We start from the raw sequence: 22,510 nt of genomic DNA on the forward strand, positions 1-22,510 counted from the left end.
ATGTTTTATATTATAGAACAAACAATAATAGATTAAACGTATGCAAAGTCTCCTTAAAAAGTAGAATGTTTCATGGCACAAGACTAACAAATCCAAGAGGAAAACAGTGTCTCAGTTAGAGAGGAGTGGTCAGGAATGGGGCATGAAAAGTGGAAGTCACATTAGCAGTAAGTCTCCCACATGGCGGAGGAGACTGACCTAGAGAGTGGGGTGTAAGGGCAGGTGTGTCCTTGTAGACAGCGTAGGTTTATTTTGCTAACGTGGGTTGATAACAGTAACTGTGAAATTAATCCAAGAAATCTCCTGCTCAATTCCAAAACCTGTGCTTCTAATGTTGCTTCACTAGTGTATTTACACATGAATATCTGAGCATATTTGAGAAAATTTGCTGATCAATAAACAAGAACTGTATCTATAGTTTTTTTCACATTGTTAATAGGTTAGCTTCTAAACGATTTTTTAAAATGATTTAGAAAATATTTATATTGGTCTTTGATCGGTTCCTGATGCAGAGTTCCTAAATCCTTTGGAATATCCTAGGTGATAGTAGTGTCTTTTGTTCTAATGAGGAGACTCTTGGTCACTGAATGAAGAGTGGTCACCAAAAAGACCAAGCCATGATTAGAAGTTTGGAATTTTCAACCCCACTTTTCATTCTCCAGAGATGGGGCTGGAGCTGGAGTTAATGAGCAATCATGCCTGGTGAAGCTTGCAGGAAAGTTCCAGAAGTGTGGGGTTGGTGGCTACCTGGAGGTGCTGGGAGCATGGCGTCCTGGAGAGGGTGTGGAAGCAAGGCGCCACTTCCCACACGCCTCTTCTGTCTGCCTGTTCATATGTACCCTTTATCGCATCCTTTGATAACAAATTGGTAAACACTAATTAAACCATTTTCTTGAGTTCTGTGGGCAAATTAATCAAACCCAAGGATCGGGTCGTGGGTTCCTCTGATTTATAGCCAGTCTGTCAGTTGCACGGTGACAACCTGGACTTGTGGTTGCCATCTGAAGTGGGCTGGAGTTAGTCTTGTGGGACTGAGCCCTCAGCCTGTGGAACCTAAGACGAACTCCAGATAGATGTGTCAGAATTGAATTAAACTCTAGGACAGCCAGCCGGCCTCACAGAGGAGTGTTGAGGTGTCACTTTTGGTGTCAGAAGAGTTGAGAGATTGGTAGTGGTGTGACGGTGAAAAGATACATAGAAAGATAAAACAAACGGAAAACGAAATTAAAAAAAGAAAAAAATGCATAGGAGGAAGATTGAGGTTTTCTTTACAAGCCTATTTGAGGAGATGTGCCAGTCAACGCACAAGAACTGTCTGTAGTTTTATTTCACATTGTAAATAAGTTAGCATTTGTGTTATTTTTTATTTTATTTTTTTTTGCGGTACGCGGGCCTCTCACCGCTGTGGCCTCTCCCGTTGCGGAGCACAGGCTCCGGACGCGCAGGCTCAGCGGCCATGGCTCACGGGCCCAGCCGCTCCGCGGCATGTGGGATCCTCCCGGACCGGGGCACGAACCCGCATCCCCTGCATCGGCAGGTGGACTCTCAACCACTGCGCCATCAGGGAAGCCCTGTGTTATTTTTTAAAGTAAACTTTAAAGACCTTTAAAAAATGTCCATTGTTCATCACTAATCAGGGAAATGGAAATCAAATCCACAATGACATATCACTTCACTTCTGTTGGATGGCTACTATCAAAAAACAGACAATAAGAAGTATTGTCAGGGATGTGGAGAAACTGGAACCTTGAGCACTTTGATGGACATGTATCAATAAAATGGGTGCAGCCGCTACAGAAAAGTGTGGAGGTTCCACAAAAAATTAAAAATAGAATTAACATGTGATTCAGCAACTCCACTTCTGTGTATTTGTCCAAAGGTATTGAAAGCAGGATCTCAAAGAGATTTTGCACACTCATATTCATAGCAACATTATTCACAGTAGCTAAGATGTGGAAGCAACCCAAACTGATCATTGAGAAACCCAAGTTGATTATCGTCCATCATCGATGGATGAATAGATAAATAAAATGTGGTATCATATTAACCAGTGTTTTCCAGAACCAACAGGATGCGTAAATATACATGTATTCCAGTATGTGTGTGTGTGTGTGTACACACACACACACACACACACACACACACACACATACACACACACACACACACATACACACACACACACACATACACACACACACATACACACACACACACACACATACACACACACACACACACATACACACACACACATACACACACACACACACATACACACACACACACATACACACACACATACACACACACACACATACACACACACACACATACACACACACACACACATACACACACACATACACACACACACACACACACACACACATACACACACACACACACATACACACACACATACACACACACACACATACACACACACACACATACACACACACACACATACACACACACACACACACATACACACACACACACACACACACATACACACACACACACACATACACACACACACACATACACACACACACACACATACACACACACATACACACACACACACATACACACACACACATACACACACACACATACACACACACACACACATACACACACATACACACACACACACATACACACACACACACATACACACACACACACATACACACACACACACACATACACACACACACACACACACACATACACACACACACACACACACACACACACACACACACACACACACACATACACACATATTCCAGTACAGGTCTGAAGTCCTGAGAACCAGGGGATCTGGTATTGTAGGTTCCACTATGAAAGTTAGCAGGCTCAAGACCCCAGAAGAGCCAGTGTTTCAGTTCAAGTCTTGAGGCAGGAAAAGACACGTGTCCCCCTTAACAGGCAGGAGGAGTTCATTCTTACTCAAGGGGAAGTCAGCCTCTTTGTTTTCTTCAGGCCTTCGATGGATTGGATGAGGGCTGCCTACATTAATATCACAGGCAAACGTACGTACATTGGAATATTATTCAGCACTGAAAAGGAATGGAATTCTGACACATGCCATCCCATGGATGAACCTTGAGGACATAATGCTAAGTGAAATAAGCCCATGACAGAAAGACAAATATTGTATGATTCCACCTATATGAGTATCTGGAGTAGTCAAAATTACTGAGATAGGAAGTGGAATGGTGGTGACCAGGGCCTGAGGGAGGGGAAAGGGAGTCCTTAGTTCAATGGGTATGGACGTTCATTTTTGCAAGATGGAAAAGTTCTGGAGAAAGATGGTGGTGATGGTTGCACAACAGGGTAAATGCACTTAACACTACTGAATTGTACCCTAAAAGTGGTTAAGATGGTAGATTTTATGGTATGTGTTTTTAAACCACAATTTGAAAAAAAAAAAATCTAGGGCCACAGGAGGCACTGTAGACAAAGGACAGTCCTGGGAATCAAAATGCCTTTCTCTGTACTGATTAGAGTGGAAGAGACCTGAAAGAGAAGTGAATTCCACAGAGGAATGAGATGAAACCCAAGGGTGAAGGGACCAAACCTAGACACGCAGCTGTAATCAGGACCCAGATTTTCTGAGTGTGGCCGGGGCTTTGTCCGCCATGCACTGCTGCCTTCTGGAGCCTGAGATGACGTGTACAGTGCGTCCTGCAGTCCTCTTCGTGTTGCAGATCCATGACATACAGAAGTTTCCCCAAATGAGATATCTTTCCTTCTCTGGGATGGGGTGAGGATTATAAATTCAAAAGTTAACCATATTGGGACTTCCCTGGTGGCGCAGTGGTTAAGAAGCAGCCGCCAATGCAGGGGACACGGGTTTGATCCCTGGTCTGGGAAGATCCCACATGCTGTGGAGCAACTAAGCCTGTGTGCCACAACTACTGAGCCCGCATGCCACAACTACTGAAGTCTGTGTGCCTAGAGCCTATGCTCTGCAAAGAGAGAAGCCACTGCAATGAGAAGCCCGTGCACCGCAACGAGGTGTAGCCCCTGCTCTCCACAACTAGAGAAAAGCCCACGCGCAGCAACGAAGACCCAACAAAGCCAAAAATAAATAAAAAAATAAATGTATTTTTTAAAAAAGTCAACCATATTAAAGAGAAGTTGAAAAGTGACTTCAAAAGGGTAACGTGGATACAAACGACTATATGTAAAATAAACAACAAGGACCTACTGTATAGCACAGGGAACTATATTCAGTATCCTGTAATAAACCATAATGGAAAAGAATCTGAAAAAGAATGTGTATATAGGTATAACTGAATCACTTTGCTGTACACCGGAAACTAATACAACATTGTAAATCAACTACGCTTCAATTTAAAAAAAGGTAGGGCGATAAATTTTATGTTATGTGTATTTTAACACAATTTTTTTAAATCGAAAAGATGTGGTACATGTACAGTAGAATACTACTCACCCATGAGAAAGGGGGAAACTTGCCATTTGTGACAACATGGATGGACCTTGAGGGTATTATGCTAAGTGTGATAAGTCAGACCGATAAAGACAAATACTGTTTGCTTTCACTTACATGTGGAATATAAAAAACAAACAGACACACAAAACAAAACTCAGATACAGAGAGCAGATTGGTGGTTATCAGAGGGGAAGGGGCTTGGGGGGGTGGGTGAAATGGGTGAAGGGGATCAATTGTACAGTAACAGATGCTAACTAGACTTACTGTGGTGATCACTTTGTAGCGCACACAAAGATTGAATTATGTTATACACCTGAAACTAACATAATGTCATATGCCAATTTTACCTCAATTAAAAAAACTCAAAAAGTGTCTACAGTTAACGGTTTAAGATTAGTGTTCTAAAATACTGAAGGATTTTAATAGTCACCAGCAGAGCCCAGTTTATACTTTATTTTATTTGACTTGTTATCCTTAGTTAATTATTACTAATACTGCTGGCTGATAAGTGATAGTGAAAATTTCACATGAATTTTGTACTGCATCGTGATCACTTCTCTTGAGTGTGGAAATACGAAAATGGGTCTGGATTGTGTTTAATTTTTGAAACTAGTAGAAACTCATTATTTAGTTTAAAATATGTAAACAGCTGTAGCTGTGAGATAACAGATTATGCTTTTGGTTAAAATTCTGGAAATCACCCTCTTTTTTTTATACCAGTGGTAGAAAAAAGAGGCTTATATTTAAAAGGAATAGACAAAAATCAGCAAATTCATTTTAAATGCAGTACATTCAGATGTAATTAACAATAAATGCAATTTATGAACTCTGACATATTAGACATGTTTTATGACACTTGACGATTATCTAATACAGCTTTTACAAAATTTCCTATAAAATTATATTTCTGTTGAGCAATCAGACTTGGTAATAAAACAATCTGAGGTTAAGAGAGTCTTTATATTTTGAGTAGCAGGAAAACACAAGAAGAGAAGTTGCAGATTTCCAAGCTGCTCAGAGAGGGCTTCCCTGCTGGCGCAGTGGTTGACAGTCCGCCTTCCAATGCAGGGGACACGGGTTCGTGCCCCGGTCCGGGAGGATCCCACATGCCGCAGAGCAGCTGGGCCGTGAGTCATGGCCGCTGGGCCTGTGCGTCCGGAGCCTGTGCTCCACAACGGGAGAGGCCACAACAGTGAGAGGCCCGCGTACCGCAAAAAAAAAACCCAACAAAATGTGACCATCCTTTCCTTTTTAATTCATCTATTAAACTGTTTCATTGGAAAATGATGGGGATCTTTTTTAGTTTCTAAGAAAACTTACTGCAGTTGAATTTTCTATTAATTTTTAGAACTCAAATTGTCCATCACCTCTGTTTTGCATGTTGGCAAGAGGATTCCTGTTTCTCTTTCCTTCTGTGCCTGTTCACCTCTCCTAAGCATCCTATCAGTTTTCTTTACTCACTCAACTGCTGGGAAACCAAGTCCTCTCCATCTGGATAAGCCGGCCTGGTGCCGGCAGAGAAGCTTGCCGTCTACTGATGAGACATGGGCGTTGGGGAGGCTTTCGTTTCCTCTCACCCCTTACGTTATCCCAGCTCCAGGGATGGGAGGAATACCTCCACTCATCTGGTTCCTCCATGCCGTCTCCAGGTCAAGGACACCTGGCACACTCATGGGAGGCTGATGGCCCCCACTGCCTGGGCCCACAGACTTCTGCTTTGCCATTTATTTGAAGATTCACTGAGACTCCAGTCCCAGATTCAATACTACCTAACCTTGCTTTGGGGGAAGAAGCCTCACATCATTTTTCTTTGTCTAAGAACTGTTAGAGCCCAACATCCAGCTGCCTATGGGTTCCTCTGTAGTTTGGCTCAAGAAAGATGGATAACTCAGAGCCTGTAGGAAGGAGAAGAAAAATGGATTCAGGCTGCATTTTTCTCAGAATACCCTGGGCTTCCTTTGGTTTTTCTTTAATTCGAGGTGATTCCCTCCTTACATGGTGACCCACAATTCTGATTTCCTAATTCCCTTCCTGAAGAGGTGACTGAATTTATTCTGGGTCCACGTAGAAAAGACAGATCCCTTCAATACCTCTCCACAGAATAACACTTTTAAAGATGTTGTTTTCTTGTGTCCTAATTCTACTAAATAGTTGAAGTTATCAAAAAGTAACTTTAGAGTAGAAATGGAAATAAGATTCTTCTTAGTGAATGAGCTAGTTTTTCCAGCAATAAATGCTAGATGAAATATAAGACAAAAATTTCTCTTTACATTGTAATTTTTAACATGAAGACATTTGGAAAAATTCTGGAAGAACATTCGAAACACACAGTTTTTGGGTTGTAGGAATACAGATATCCTCACGCTAGCAGAACTAGTTAGGATGTTTCGGGATCCATTAACGTCTACTCTTGTCTCAAATTGGCTTAAAGAATAAGGCAAAAGGATTACTCAGTATAAAACATCCCCAGATAGGGAACACGAAGAGTTGATTAATTCAGCGGCGCAATAGTGCAGTTAGAGACCCAGGTTTTCTTCCTACCCTCCACCTGTCGGCCTAGACAGCACAGCAGTTGGTGGATGGCCAGCACAGTTCTGTGTGGTCATATGTGAACATGTGGCAGTGCAGGAAGGATGTCTTTTTCTTGGGTTTCTCTTTAAAGATGATGAACTCTTTCTCATGAGCCCCCAAAGAGACCACCCCTCCCATCTGATTGTTAGAAACCTCTCTTATCCGTCCACTCTTAGCAATCAATGCTGATGCGGATGGAATCACCAGGACTGCGTTGCAGTGATTAGAATTGAAGCTTGCAGTGGGTCAGCATCCCACCAAAATGTCTATCTAAACAAAATCAGTTTCTAGATTCGGGGCAGGGAAGAGTCTGTTAAGATGGTAGAACAAAATTGGGCATGCAGATGCGTCTGACTTCAGAGGCCATACATCTCACCCCCATCATTTTACTTCTCACATTTAATAAGCAAAATTTCAAATAAATTATTAAAAACGTTTGCAAACTCTGCTTTATTCGTTTTTAAAGACAGAGAGAATTTCATAAGTAATGTTTCCTGCATGGATAGAATTAATCCTTTCTCCCAACATTTTTGAGATGGTCAGATCTGACCAGGTATTATTTGAGTGCCCTTCTGTGTCAGTGTGTATTGTCTGTGTCATGCATGTAAAGTAGAAAAATTAGTTGATGTATATGAAATAGACAGATGATCTGACACATATTCATCTTAATACTAATGAAAATATTCTCGTAAGTGTTATAAAGGTAAAGAATAACAAACTAAATTGCACTTTAATTGAAAATAGTATTAAACAGAAATTTCTTAAAAACACACACTTAAATAAACACTCAAGAGAATTAAATCTGAAAGCAGTTACACTACAAATTGAGGACAATTCACAGATGAAACTGAATTCTTAGCGGCTTTTTTTTTTCCAAAACTGACAAAAATTAAGCTCCAGTAAATACATACACACTCCTCATTTGAATATAACTATTAAGAAATAAAAATCAACATCGCAGGGACTGACATTATTTTTTGTATAAGAAATGACCAGTGTTGTCTATGTTTAAAATCACACCATTACTTCCTGGTTCAGTTTCACAGAGCAGATAGCACTTGGCCTTCCAACTCAAGTTTCACTATAATTATAATAGCAACTGACTGCATGTATATATTTCTACAAGGAAACAACATGATTTTTTCTGAAATTAATAATTATTTGCATCAAGCCATTTTCCATATTCTGAGCACCTGAGGAAGCCAGTTTTACCTAGGTCTATTTTTAGGTACATATGCATTTCTAGAAGAGCTGTTGTCTCCATGCTTGAGTTGTCCAAATCCTTACGAAAGACACTTTTTTCCTCAAAGAAATGGGTAAAGGATAGATTTCTCAAACCCGCCAATTCTTTATAGGATTGCTAAGCCAGAAGTTTAAAATTAAGCTTTCTGAATCTTTTTGAGGTTGTCACTATAAGAAGCAAGCCGTCAGAGTAGATGTTTGTTTTACGCTGTGTTTCATCCATCAGACAGACTCCTGACTTCAGTTCTTTTCAAATATACTCTCCCATGTTCCTATCTACTCTCTCCTGAATAGATGGGACAGGGAACGTGGGACTCCCTTTGTTTATTCAGTTTGTTCCAGCTCTGTTGCAGGAGGATGTTTTACACTCCAGTTGAGAAAAAGAAGTGGCTGAAAAGGAGCTGAACCGTGGAAGAGAAGTGTGGCTCAGGTCCAGCCCTAAATAAGCATGAATGTGGTGAGCTAGTCAGTGACTATGGACACGCTTGCTATCTGTTGAACAGAATTTCAGTTAAATTATTGTCACACCCTTTCCTCTGCAGGAAACAGATCCTTGATTGATGGAGTAATAACTTCCTTTTGTTCCTCTAATAAGAAATTCGAGAGCACATAAATGCCACTTCGTTTTCTACCTGTCTTCTGAGAAACTGCATCATGTGATGGCTGTGGAGGACATCACCCGGCCATGTCCAGTCTGGGCCAGCTGCCCTGCCGCCTTTGGTCGAGGGAGAACTAGCCCTCCTCTGCTGGGGCTGCCCGCTGGTGGTCCAAGACCAGCTCCTGGTTCCAAACTGGCCGCAGGCAGACTGCTCAGTGGCTCTCCCAGGAGAGCAGCTGAAGGCGAAGGTAATTCCCTAAAGCAAGTCATTCCCTCTCTCTTGAGAACTTTTACAGCAGAACACGGAGCGGAGTGGCCTGCCAGAAGGGGAAGAATGTCCACTCACAGAAAGAAGCGCTGGCTGCAGGTGTCCAGGGTGGAAAAGAGAGTAATTGGTTTCTAGCACTGCCTTGAATTCTTTTATTTCTCCATGTATTTAGGTACTAGGAAATGCACACACTTATAATCTGAGAGAGTTTCAATTACTTTCAGTCAGAAAGTAATCCCCAAACTAATCCTTTTGTAAAAAATTGAAATGTTACCTAGTATGTTTTACCGTGATGATCTGGAAACGAGGACTGTCACAAAGGAATTGTATTACAGTAAAGAGTCTGCACGCTTACTTATAGAAGACAACTTCCACCTGAGAACAGCTAACTGGGGGGACCACGGGAATCACTAAAACCTTTCTTTAAACAGAAAAAAATTTTAAAGTCATTTTGAAAGGTCTTGGAACTTGCAGATGCAAAGGAAAAAACAATCCCAAGAGGTAAAAATGAATAAGGTGGATGACATCGCACTTAGTGAGACAAGGACGAAACAGGCGGTCCTGGGAGGGAGCTCAGAGACACCTGGTCAAGGTGACTATGTGCTCTTCTCCAGCAGGTGTGTGCAGCTGTGACCAGGGGACAGGTACAAAGACGTCTATTGCAGCACTGTTTGTAAGAATGAAAAAGATTCCATGGACTGAATAAATGAAACATTCCGTTCATAAAATGAAGGAATGAAATAGATTCCACATGATGAATGAATGGAATGAATGGAATGAATGAAAAATGGGAACATCTTAAAGGTAGCTTGTTCTACATTCCTGTAAGTCTCCTTACAGCTCTCGGGGACAGTTATCACCCCATCCAACAGATGAGGACACAGAATCACAGGCGGGATTGGTGTCCTTACAGCCACGCCACGTCCAACAATAGAGATTTTTTTTAAAACTTAATTTATTTTTGGCTGTGTTGTGTCTTAGTTGCAGTGTGCGGGCTTCTCACTGCAGTGGCTTCCCTTGTTGCAGAGCACGGGCTCTAGGCGCGCAGACTTCATTAGTTGTGGCTCACGGGCTTAGTTGCTCTGCAGCATGTGGAATCTTCCCGGACCAGGGCTCGAACCCGTGTCCCCTGCATTGGCAGGCGGATTCTCAACCACTGCGCCACCAGGGAGGCCCCCAACAATGGAGATTTGAAACTAAATTCTGTCTGGGTCGAGTCGGGTCGTCTTGTATACAGGTTAGATTGGGGCAGAGTCGGCCTAATGTGGACGAGCAGATTAGCTGCTTTAGGGAAAGAGCAGTTAATGACGGGACCCAGGCATCTGGAGCTGAGCTAAGACCGATTCTCCCCCAAATGGTGTCAGACGGAGCAGGGACTTGCAGCTCCAGAGGTGGGGACGGCAGAGGTGGGACAGCTCCTGGGGACTGGCCATCCTGTGGGTGGCTGCCTCTCTAGCAGTGAGTCCCAGGAGGAAGAGGATTACTTAGAGTCCCTTTCAAAATGCATACACCTGCATATAGAGGATCCCCTGCACAGCTAATCTAAGTAGGTCCCCAAAATATAGGCACTTTCTTCTCATTCCATTACTAAGGTGATAGTGGGGACAGTACTCCCCGGCGGACTTTTATGCCTTGTCTAAGGACATTTCATTGTATTTCCCACTTAGAGACTGTTAGGAAATCACTCTCCAGCTGACTACAGTTCAATGCTGAAGTACTTAGCTTATCTGACCTTGGCATTCATTAATTTTATCACACCAGCAGGAACTTATTCATATTCTTTTCCCCCTTCCCTACAAAGCCACGTGGCCCCAAGTGGACCCAGTTCTCTCCTAATGCCTGAGGGGGAGTTCCTTAAACACCTTCCTATCTTAAAAGTTGTCTGTAGTGTGCTGGTCCAAACCCCCAACTCCTTGCCGTCAGTAGATTTAAGGGGCCCTTTTGTGCATGAGTGTTCTGAGATGCCATTAAAATTCTTACAAAAACTGAAAGTGAAATGAGGAAGACTGATTGAGCAATCACATAGAAGGGCGAATGCCAGGAAGACCTATCATACAGTAGGGGCAGAGATGCGGCCGGGCAGAGAGAAGAAAATTCAGGAGAACTCTCCGGAGGGCGAGCGCCGAGCTGGGCCATGTAGTCAATGTAGGACATCAACAAACACAGATAACAGGAAATGATCCATTCTCTGTGGTCACTTATTCAAAGGGCCCGAACCTTCAAAGTTCAAGGAGGGAAATGGATGACTCCACAGGGGAGCAGTCACGCCTTTCTCGCCTTAAGACCAGAGACGAAATGAAACTGAAGGAGACAGTCTCCATCCTCCCCCAGAAGGAAAGCCCCTCTGTCCGCTTCTCCAAAGATGGAAAGCTGCTGGCCGTGACCCTGCTGCTGGCCCTGCTGTCCTGCTGCCTCACGGTGCTGTCCTTCTGCCGCCTGGCTTCCCTGCAAGCAGAGCTGGGAAGGCTCCGGGCGGAGCTGCGGGAGCTGCCCGGCGCCCCCCAGGCGGGAGCCGCAGCCCCCAGGGCCGCCCTGCGGGAGGCTGCAGCCGCCACCTCCGCCCTGAAAGTGAGTCTGCGGCAGCCCCAGCCCCACGCTCCCGCACCCAGACGCCCTGGCAATAACGGGGGCCTTTTCTCTTGGCAGGGGAGTTTTGCGCTACCAGCTCCCCGAGAAAGCAACTCCAGCCAAAGCAGCAGGAGTAAGCGTGGCCTGCAGGATGCAGAAGAAACAGGTATGTTGGGGGCACAGAAGCGGCTAGGAGTCAGGGATCCCGGTTCACAGGTGAGGAGCAGAGGGAAGCCAGACAGGACCTGGAAACTTGGACACTTGCCAGCTTCCCGTGCCAGCCGGGTGTGGCTCCAGGGAAAACCAAGCCCTGGCCGATGTAATAGGCCGACAGCACGTTTTGTCCTACGGTGAGCGGGTTTCGTGGGGAGAGGGATTTATCTGCGCGGCACTTTAAAAAAGGGGAAAGGGGCCCACATTTCCCCTCCAATAGATAGTTCACTCCTACGTCAGGAGCATCGTCTGGCCGTGCAGGAACAAAGCACCACGTGCCAGTGTAGAATGAGCTTCTGTCAGAGAAGGGCAGCCAGACAGCATCTCCTGGGGGGCGTAGCCGCCGTGAAACCACGTGTAGATCACCCCGGAGGCAGGTGCGTGTTTGTGCTTCATTTGGTGTCTTGCTTTTTAAAAAACGCCTATTGTACACACACACTCACACACACACGGAGATTTTAATGCTTTTCTTTAACGTGTGCTTTTTCCTGGAGCTCCACACACGTTTATAGCCTCCTTGTAACAGTTCCTTAGCGATCGCTACCTTTCTTCCTGCTGCACGTGTCCCACAGAATTGTGTGCGTCCCGGACGCCTCAGGTTTGGTGGGGCCTCCCAAGACGTGATTCAGCTCTAGTTCCTTCATCTCAAGGCTGAGAAAGAGCATTTGAATGGCGCTTACTAATATTGCAATTTAACAAATCCTTGGTGCTGTTTCCCTTTTATATTGAAGGAACCTTTTCTTGAGCCCCTAGAATGTGCCAGGCAGGCTTGTACTAGGAGAGGTATCGTCACACCTCCTGTTTCCTTTCATCTTCACGGTGAGTGTGAGGCAGACCCAACAGGTGTAATTATTTACATGTATTTGTACTTCTGAACAGAAGTGCATGAGAGACAGAATAGGTGTCCTATCACACCACACACACATACACACACACACACACACACACACACGCACACACAGGATGCTCCTTCTGTAAACTTATTTTTCACTAAATGCCTTATTCGTGGAAAAAATTCTTCCTCGTTTTATACAACTGTAAATTTTGTATCTGGTTATCATATCTTCGTGCCAATTATCAGAAACAATTGGGTTTAAAAATTTTAAAACTGGAAAACACTCATATTTTTACTAGGCTTTAACACATCGATTATTTTCATATTTTGCATTTTATCATCTATATTTTTTACATAATTGAAAAACTTCAGTATATATACTGTGGTATATTTTTGTATTCACTTATTACACAATAAATGTGTTCCTTGTTTCTGAGTAATTCTCACACATCCATATTTATTTGTTATCATACAATTATTTATCATGATCATTTCCAATTTTTTTGATAGAATGGAACATGCCAAAATTTTTGTGCAGATCTCTTTGTTTCTGAGGAATTTATGCATATATTCAATATAAATTCCAGACATGGAATGTCTGAGCCAAAGAGGGTGAACATCTTTAGCACCCTTGCTACCTGTTGCCATACTGTTTTCAAAATGAATTACAAATGTATGTAGTCAGAAATGCAGTGTACAAGTTCTCCACATTCTTACAGCATTTTACCTTTAAAAATATATTTTGGCTAGCTTAGTAGTTGTAAAAGAATGCCTCAAATTTAATTTTTTGCTTGCTTACAGATAAGAATTAACTTATTTCTGCATATTTTGATAACTTCTAATTTTATCTTCTACTAATTTTTATTTATAACTTCCCTCATTTGTCCTATTTTTAAAATAATTTTGAATAAACTCTATATTAGGCATCTTGTTTATCAAAATTTTGATGTAAATATTTTCACAATATTTTGCAGGTTTTTAAACTTGTACAGAGATTTTGCATCTGTATATTTAATGTGATACACTTTTTAAATTTTCTGTAATACATCAAAGCCAAAAATATATTTGTTCATAATCTCTTAAGTAGTTTATTCTTTTCTCTGCCATTTTGACTTTTTTTGTAATTTAGTGTTGTAGTTTGGTATTTAATCCATTAGTCCTGGAGTTTATTTTGGTAGGTCATGTCTTACTAACTTCCTTTCTTTGGAACTTCCTTCCTTCCTTCCTTAACTTCCCCTTTCTTCTTTTACTTTTTCCTTCCAAACTATTGCTAAATATCTCGGCCAAATTCAGTAGATGATTCTTTTTAACTCATTTGCATTGGAATGCTTACTATATTATATTAAGTTCCTCATTTATAGTTGAATCTATTTTGAGACTTTTTTTTCATTGATTTATTTCCTATTTATCTGTATTAAATATTTTAAGTAATTTTATAATAAAATGAGCTTCAATGCCTAGTAGGGTGAGGATGCCTCAATCTTCTTCAACCTTGTCTGCTAGTATTCCCCTGCCTCTAAATATTAATATTAAAACTAAACCCTAACTTTTCCATTCCAAAGAGGATATAGACTCATTACATCAGATTTAAGAAGGAAAGAATTGAGTAAGAAATCAGTAACTCCCTGAGTCCCACTTGACCAAAATATGTTCTATTAATATTTGAAAATTTCCTCCCATGTGAATATTTTTTCATATTTGTGTTACTATGGCATCCAAAAATTGTATACTGACAAAAATTCCCCCCCCCAAATTTGCAATTTTTAGAAAGTTTGGAGAATAGCAGAAAGTTCTAACCAATGAATCAGAATGCACCGGGTTTCCATAGCCCAGATGTAGTCACTATGGTCATTATCATGGTTTGCCTCAGATTTTTATAAACCCTGATGTAGCATATATATGGTGTTTGTGTATATATATATACTCTATAAATATACTTAGTACATATATATCTCTAAATCTCTACATATATTTATAACATTCATAGATCCCACATGAAAGGTTTGAAGACCAGAACCTTAGTGATAGGTAATATCAATTATTCCCGGTCAATGAAATTGGCTTGAATGTTGTCTTAGACACTATCCTTTTGTGCAGGGAAAATTTATTTTGTTTAGCCTTACTCCAAAATTAATGCATATATATATACCAAGAAGGTTGTCTGAGACTCCATGATTTTTGTTTGTTTTCTGTTTGGTAGGGTCCTTTTTTTGGAATTGAGAAAATTCTATGCAGTTTGAATCTAGCAACTTTCTTTGGTTTTGGTTTCCATTCTAGTTGTTGTGATTTATTTTAAGTAAAACTCAAAAGCCAGAGTTATCCCTTTTCCTTTCAAAGCATTAGTTTCTATTTTATTTATTCATTTTCTATAAACGTTTTTGTTGGAATTTTAGAAAAACTGTAACTCTGAAGAAGAAAATGAATTTTCACACTTTGAATTGATATATTCAAGAATTTTTAATATCTCTATTAAATACAGAATTTAAAATTTCACAGTAAGACAGTTTTCCTTATATGGGTTTCACTATTCTTTCATAGTTAAATTAAAAAGGGTTTATTGCTATTAGGAGTCTTAGCATTTTCAAATAGCTTGTTAAACTGCTAAAAAACATAGAATTTGCAGTAAATGATTTAGTATTTGATCTCACGCTTATTTTTTTTTTTGGTACGCGGGCCTCTCACTGTTGTGGCCTCTCCCATTGCAGAGCACAGGCTCCGGACCCGCAGGCTCAGCGGCCATGGCTCACGGGCCCAGCTGCTCCGCAGTATGTGGGATCTTCCATGACCGGGGCACGAACCCGTGTCCCATGCATCGGCAGGCGGACTCTCAACCACTGTGCCACCAGGGAAGCCCTCACGCTTATTTTTAAGCCACGTCAGTAGTACACTCAGTGGATCTATACTTAACAGATTTATAATATTATTCTAGACTTTGTCCAAAATACTCTGCTTTCTGTATATACTCCTCAACATCAGGTGGTCATTATTTTATAACTGTGTCAAAAAGGTTCACAGCTGAATATTGCTAAGTAACATACCAGAATGTTACTCGTTCTTATTTTTCTATAAATCCAACCCAAATTTCACCAGGCATCTCAATTTTTATTGTGTGGATATTCAGTTTGTAAGTAAATTCCAGTATGCCGTGGGCTAGAAAGTCGAACCTCCCCAGCACACAGCCAGCCTAGTTATTGCATTGGTATTTGATACTCATCACATATTACCTAGGAAGGTGGTTTTCTTTTCATTTGTGTATACCCCGTCTGTTCAACTGAAGAGTAGAGACTTCTGTGGTCTGGTCCTATTTCTCCTTTTGTATATTCATCATGACACTTGCACCCTGTAGATATTCCACGAATATGTGTTCATCAGTTTTGGGCTCAATATCAAATAAGATAGAATGATTTGGTATCATTTTTAGGGGGAAGGGATTTTCCCATATTTCTTCATTTGTCAGGTTTTGATCAAAGGCCATCTTATGAATTTTTTTTAACTTGACCTTTAAAATAACTAATTAACCAAAGAATGAGCATGATCATAAGGCTAAAGTCGCAGGGGCAGTCTGGAAACCCCTTGCCTCAGACTCTGTTGGTGCACCAGGTAGAGGCACTGTTTGGGCTCATTGAAAAGTCATAGAGAAGCTCCCATATTCAGCAGCTTCTTTAACTATAATTTCCTGGGTTTTTAGCTTAATTCTTTAAAATTTTAATTGACGTATTATTTACACACAGAAAAGGGCATGTATCTTCAGGACACAGGTCAGTGAAATTCACAAGCTGAACAGCAGTAGGTGAAGGGCAGACATCACCGTCAGCCTACACACCCATTTAGTATTTCTTGCAGACCACCCCCGGAGTAAACGTGCTGCTTTGACTTCATTCTAGAATTTGGTGCTGTGGCTCCAGTTTTGTTTTTCTTAATTATGTTGTGTTTCAAATGAAAGTCTCAGTAAGTTTCATGTGTTTCATAAGATAATTTATGATTATAATATAACAAACAGAAATGTGGGGAAATCCAGGATTTAAATTGCCAAATGGCTTACAATAGCCAAAAGTTCACTTTTAAGCCCATAAGTGTATTTGGAGATAGTCCCAATTAGAAAAAAAAACAAAAACAAAAACACTAAAGTGACATGGCTTTGAAAATATTGCGCATGAAAATTTCTTCACAGATGAAATCATGATGACCCACGTTTTGAACCCGCACTTAACTATAATTCTATTCATTTCAAGAATCTAAAGATAAGCATCTTCAGAGTCCATCAAGAAAGTGAATTCTTCCAAATGGGTTCCTACTGAATTAAAACAGTTTATTAATACAATTAGGTGACCTTTCATTTTTTCCCTTGTTATTCAGTAGGGAATTTAAGTTATCAGAAACCCATGTATTTTAGATTATAGAAAGACAAAAATTATTTTTTATTAATAAAGTTTATTATACTCATCTCAACTGTAATATTAAAAATAGTGGTGAAAGGGACTTCCCTGGCAGTCCAGGCTTAAGACTCTGTGCTCCCAGTGAAGGGGGTGCAGGTTCTATCCCTGGTCGGGGAACTAAGATCCCCGTGCTGCATGGCACAGCCAAACAGCTAAAAAAACACAAAAAACAAAAAAAGTCATGAAGTGGTGAAAGCATGAGCATTTCAAAGAACTATAAAAACAAGAGCAGAAAAATTTGCCCATATTTTATCTTTCAAATATTTATTGTAAAATTCTGACCAATCTACTTTATTTTTCTCCATTTTTAAATAAACGTTTTAGTTTGAAATTATTTTAGAATTACAGGAAAGTTGCAATAACAGTGCAGTGAGCTGCCATATATCCCTCATGCCGTTTCCCCTAATGTTAACATCTTATGTTACCATGGTACCTTTGTCACAACTTAGAGACCAACATTAGGATTTAACTGAACTCCCGACTTTATTTGAATTTCACCAGCTTTTCCGCTAAGGTCTTACCATGTTCCGGGAGCCATCCAGGACACCAGAATGCATTTAGTAGTTTTTAAAAATCAGAGTTTTGAATATAATGCACATAAGTTAACACCTAATAGTATAACTAAAGTATTTCTCTGGGGTAAACATTTTTGTTGTTAAACATAAAGATATCAATACTATTAATATTTTTGAAATATTAATATTTCTTTCTTGAAATCCATAGTGCATTTCCTTTGCAAGAAAAGATGGGGTGTCTGAGGGGTCTGTAACATCCAGTCTTTGCTCCATCGGCATTTCGGGCTCAGCTGTAACTTACAAGGCTGTAAAGTGAGTGTTAAAAGCATGCAGTGTATAACTCAGCCATCCAATTTGTCCCCAGATGAGGCTAACGGCAGCCTCTTACCCAGCAAGGGTGTGTTCCTTCCTAGAACAGAAACAGCTGGCTGCTGTCATGGTGACCTTTGACCAGAATCTTCCCTGAGTGTTATTTTTCTTTTCCCCTGCTTTAAATAAGGAGAGCCTTCTTTTCAGTGTTGCAAGAGCTGGATCCTGTTCAATTTCCACAAGAGTATTTAAAATGAAAATAGTGACCTGGTAACCAAACCTTTGAACCCTGTTCTTATCAAGTTTAAAGTTTTGGGAAACAGAAGAGCCAGGAAGCGAATCAACCAGTGAAGCCAGAGGCGATGTTGTATCTCTTCCAACCTTCCCTGACCTATAGGAGGTCCAAGCACTGTTCTAGTTGTTGGGTATTGATTATAAGACAAACAGATAAAAGTTTCCCATGCATTGGAGATTACATTGCAGTGAAGTGGAAAGCCATAGAAAATAATCAATAAACATAATTAATGAGGAAATTATAATACTAGAAAATGTCAAATACGTTGCAAAAGTGAAAAATTTAGGACAGGGTTAAGAGAACCAGCAGAGTTAAGGGTGAAGAAGGGTAAGAGGACATGTCTGTATTTTAAGTAGGGAGGCCAGGGTAAGTCTTTCTATCTAATCCCTGAAAGCTCAATAATTCTTTATTGTTTCAACATTTAAAAAAATTGCAGACATTCCAGGTATTTTAACAATAAATTCATAACGTCGAGGGATGCATTCTCATTAATAGTTCGTAGAAATGGGTGATATTAGTGTTAACGGTTAATTATGCTTTTTATAGGTCAAGTCCTACTTACAGGATCTGCGTTGGGCAGCTCCTCTTTTGTTGTGGTGGGATTTTCTTTGACCTAAATAGACATTTCTCCAAAGAAGACATACAGATGGCCAGCAAACACATGAAAGGATGCTCAACATCACTAATCATTAGAGAAATGCAAGTCAAAACTACAATGAGGTATCACCTCACACCGGTCAGAATGGCCACCATCAAAAAATCTAGAAACAATAAGTGCTGGAGAGGGTGTGGAGAAAAGGGAACCCTCTTGCACCGTTGGTGGGAATGTAAATTGATACAGCCACTATGGAGAACAGTATGGAGGTTCCTTAAAAAACTAAAAATAGAATTACCATACAACCCAGCAATCCCATTACGGGGCATATACCCTAAGAAAACCGTAATTCGAAAAGAGTCATGTTCCACAATATTCATTGCAGCACTATTTACAATAGGCAGGACGTGGAAGCAACCTAAGTGTCCGTAGACAGATGAATGGATCAAGAAGATGTGGCACATTTATACAATGGAATAGTACTCAGCCATAAAAAGAAACGAAATTGAGTTATTTGTAGTGAGACGGATGGACCTAGAGTCTGTCATACAGAGTGAAGTAAGTCAGAAAGAGAAAAACAAATACCGTATGCTAATGCGCATATATGGAATCTAAAAAAAAAAAAATGGTTCTGATGAACCTAGGGGCAGGACAGGAATAAAGACGCAGACGTAGAGAATGGACTTGAGGACACGGGATAGGGGAAGGGTAAGCTGGGACGAAGTGAGAGAGTGGCATGGACATACATACACTCCCAAATGTAAAGTAGATAGCTCGTGGGAAGCAGCCGCATAGCACAGGGAAATCAGCTCCGTGCTTTGTGACCACCTAGGGGGTGGGATAGGGAGGGTGGGAGGGAGACGCAAGGGGGAGGGGATATGGGGATATAGGTATACGTATAGCTGATTCACTTTGTTATACAGCAGAAGCTAACACACTACTGTAAAGCAATTATACTCCAATAAAGATGTTAAAAAAATAAAAATTCCTCAAAGGACATATCAAAAAACCCCCAAAAGTATCCCCATTCTGAGGAGTTAGAGAAGAAACAGACTCTTCTCAAAATAGAGGAGACACCTACTGTGCAAAGCTCTGAGGTAGGCTGTCCAGAATATGCAGAAAAGGGGAGAGAAATGAAATGAAATTAGCCGAGTACGGTCCATGTGAAAGCTCTGGGTTAGGCCCTGTGGGCCTGTGATTATCATTTGCCCTCTTCGTAACCCTGCAGTGCTGGCATTATTGTCTGCATTTTAGGTGAGAGAACTGAAGCAGGCACAGCCAACCCCTCTTTGCAGAAACCCAGTACTGAGTTGGAGAAGTTTCAAAAAACTAATGTAAATTTCAAGATAATAAATAATTAAAAAATAACAATGTCTTTTGCCTTTACAAAACACATGCGAATTATGCCTTCAACTAATTCTCACAACACTATGAAATAGATAGTTTTTTTCAGTTTACAGATAAGAAAAAATATTTCAAAATTGTGTCAATCTCATGATTAAATAGCTAATTGGTTTAAGAACTAAGGTTGAATTTATTATCTCGACTATAAATTCTGAGCTTTTTTGATCACGTGAGCTATATGTGCTTGATGTTCAAATAAAGCACCAGTTTTGAGAAAAGTTATTGGATCCTGGAGAAGCCTAAATTATTATTAATATTATTACCAGTGAGAAGGATAGCTAGTTATGGGATCACAGGATGTCAGTAGTGGAGATCACAGACTGAAAGATTATCTAGACCATGGTCGAGAAGAGCTGAGCTGGGTTTTAAAGGTTGAGTAGATGTGGGTAAGAGGAGAGTGTATCCAAGGTATGGTAACAGTAATAAAACAGGAAATAGAAAAAATACAAGAAGAGACCTTATTATAGTAAGCGGCCATCTCCTTGGGGATTTTTGCAAATGTTGATTGATTGAAGTTCAGGCTTTCCTCTTCTCCTCTCCATCCCTCTCCTCTGACTATCCTGTGTCAGGTAGACAAAGAAATGGAAAATAACTGCTTCATGGTATCTGCTGACACAAGTTGTGAAGCTAGACTCCAGCTCATCTTTTTTCTCTTCTATCTACTACCCTAGAGCTTCTTCTGGCAACTAGAGAGTAAGAAATTCTAGAGAAATAGCACAAAACCATTTACTTTTAAAAATATTATAGCATGCTACAGTTCTATGGATGACGTTTCAAAAATTTATTGAGATTATTCGTTATGAAGAATGTTTTCCATAAAACCATGGACCCAAAGATTTATTGTTACAGAGTTCAGACATCATGGACATAGGTGTTTTTTTTTTAATGGGACCTATTTTCCCTAAAACATTAATTTAATTTGATTTAGCATGTCTTATAAATTTGGATGTAAGGATGGGGTTTTTAAAAATTATTTGGAAAGGTTAGATGTTGGTATGATGTCTACTTTCTTTTCTAAATTGTTCCACAGATTTTTTTTTAATGTGCTGTAAATCAGACACTGCAAATTTGTAAATGATGGCCCTTAATATGAAGTGACTCACAGTCTAGGGATGGAAGCAGTTATAGAAACAATTAGTACATATAGTGAAATGTATTTCAGTAGATGTACGTACAAAGTGTAATGGCATCAAATATTTAGCTAGAAGGATCAGGGAAAGATTTGATATGTGGCCTGAGCCCTGAAGCATGAATGAGGTTTCACCAGTTGGAAAGGTGAGGAATATTCAGCCGTAGGGAATGGCAGATACAAGGTCCTGGAAACATGAAGCCGACCTCCTGTTCTGAGAAGGTGTGTTTCAGTACAGCGGGGGTGGGAGAGGAGGGTCATGAGGCTGTGCAGGTAGGCTTGGATTTTGTGTGCAAAGAAATCCTTTGAAGGAATTATAAACATGAAAAGGACAAGATAGGATTTGGGTTTAGGAAGATAATTCTGGAGGAAATGCGAGTGATGGGCTAGGAATTGTAGAAAATGGAAGAGGCACAACTAGGTAGACTAAGGTAATTGTGAAGAATGGTGAGGGTAAAGATCTGAATTTAGGCTACGATGCTCTCTCTCTCTCTCTCTCTCTCTCTCTCTCTCTCTCTCTCTCTCTCTCTCCTTCAGCCAAACTTGCCACCATTCAAAGAAGCCTTCCTCATTGGAACAGACATCTAGGCACTGTATCTCTCTTACAGTTGCAATTTTAATTCTGTTTTGGTGCTACTGATTCATGCCTGTTCTTCCCACTAGATTGTAAGCTCCATGGGGGTAGGAATTATATCTCCCTTTTTTTGGTATCCCTAAGTGCAACATGTGACACAAATTTAGTGCTCAGTAAAATTGTTGAATGGATGAATGAGAGATGAAATCTTAATTGAACGAAAGTTAAAAGTTCAAACCATTAGAACTTGGTTATTAGTTGAATTTCAAGATTGAGGAGGAAGAAATAAGGCATGTTTATAAAGTTTCTAGTTTGGGCAACTCAGAGGACAGTTATATATCCACTAAGAGAGAAAACAGAGAAGGAGTGAGAGGTGAGTGTGTGTGGAGAAGATCAAGAAATAGATTTGAGGCAGATGAAACTTGAGGTATCACTATGGCGTTCAGGTGGGAATGTCCAAGCGGGAGTTGCAAATGTAACAGCC

At 40.5% G+C, this 22,510-nt stretch overlaps 1 protein-coding gene across 4 annotated transcripts in view; it reads left to right on the forward strand.

The window, feature by feature from the left end:
• TNFSF13B (TNF superfamily member 13b) overlaps positions 1-22,510 on the forward strand; it is an 82,951-nt gene that overhangs the window by 35,447 nt on the left and 24,994 nt on the right. The window contains exons 2-6 of one of the 4 annotated variants that reach the window (XM_073795402.1): positions 8,630-8,744; positions 8,883-9,133; positions 9,612-9,745; positions 11,362-11,721; positions 11,800-11,887. In XM_073795402.1, the coding sequence (XP_073651503.1) occupies positions 9,674-9,745; positions 11,362-11,721; positions 11,800-11,887 (520 nt within the window). In that variant the 5' untranslated portion in view covers positions 8,630-8,744; positions 8,883-9,133; positions 9,612-9,673. Of the gene's footprint in view, positions 1-8,629; positions 9,134-9,200; positions 9,771-11,361; positions 11,722-11,799; positions 11,888-22,510 lie in introns of those variants that run through there. The other 3 variants (XM_073795401.1, XM_004327470.4, XM_073795403.1) reach the window with 3 other exon arrangements.

This window comes from Tursiops truncatus, chromosome 18, assembly GCF_011762595.2.
Source record: "Tursiops truncatus isolate mTurTru1 chromosome 18, mTurTru1.mat.Y, whole genome shotgun sequence".
Classification (NCBI taxonomy): domain Eukaryota; kingdom Metazoa; phylum Chordata; class Mammalia; order Artiodactyla; family Delphinidae; genus Tursiops; species Tursiops truncatus.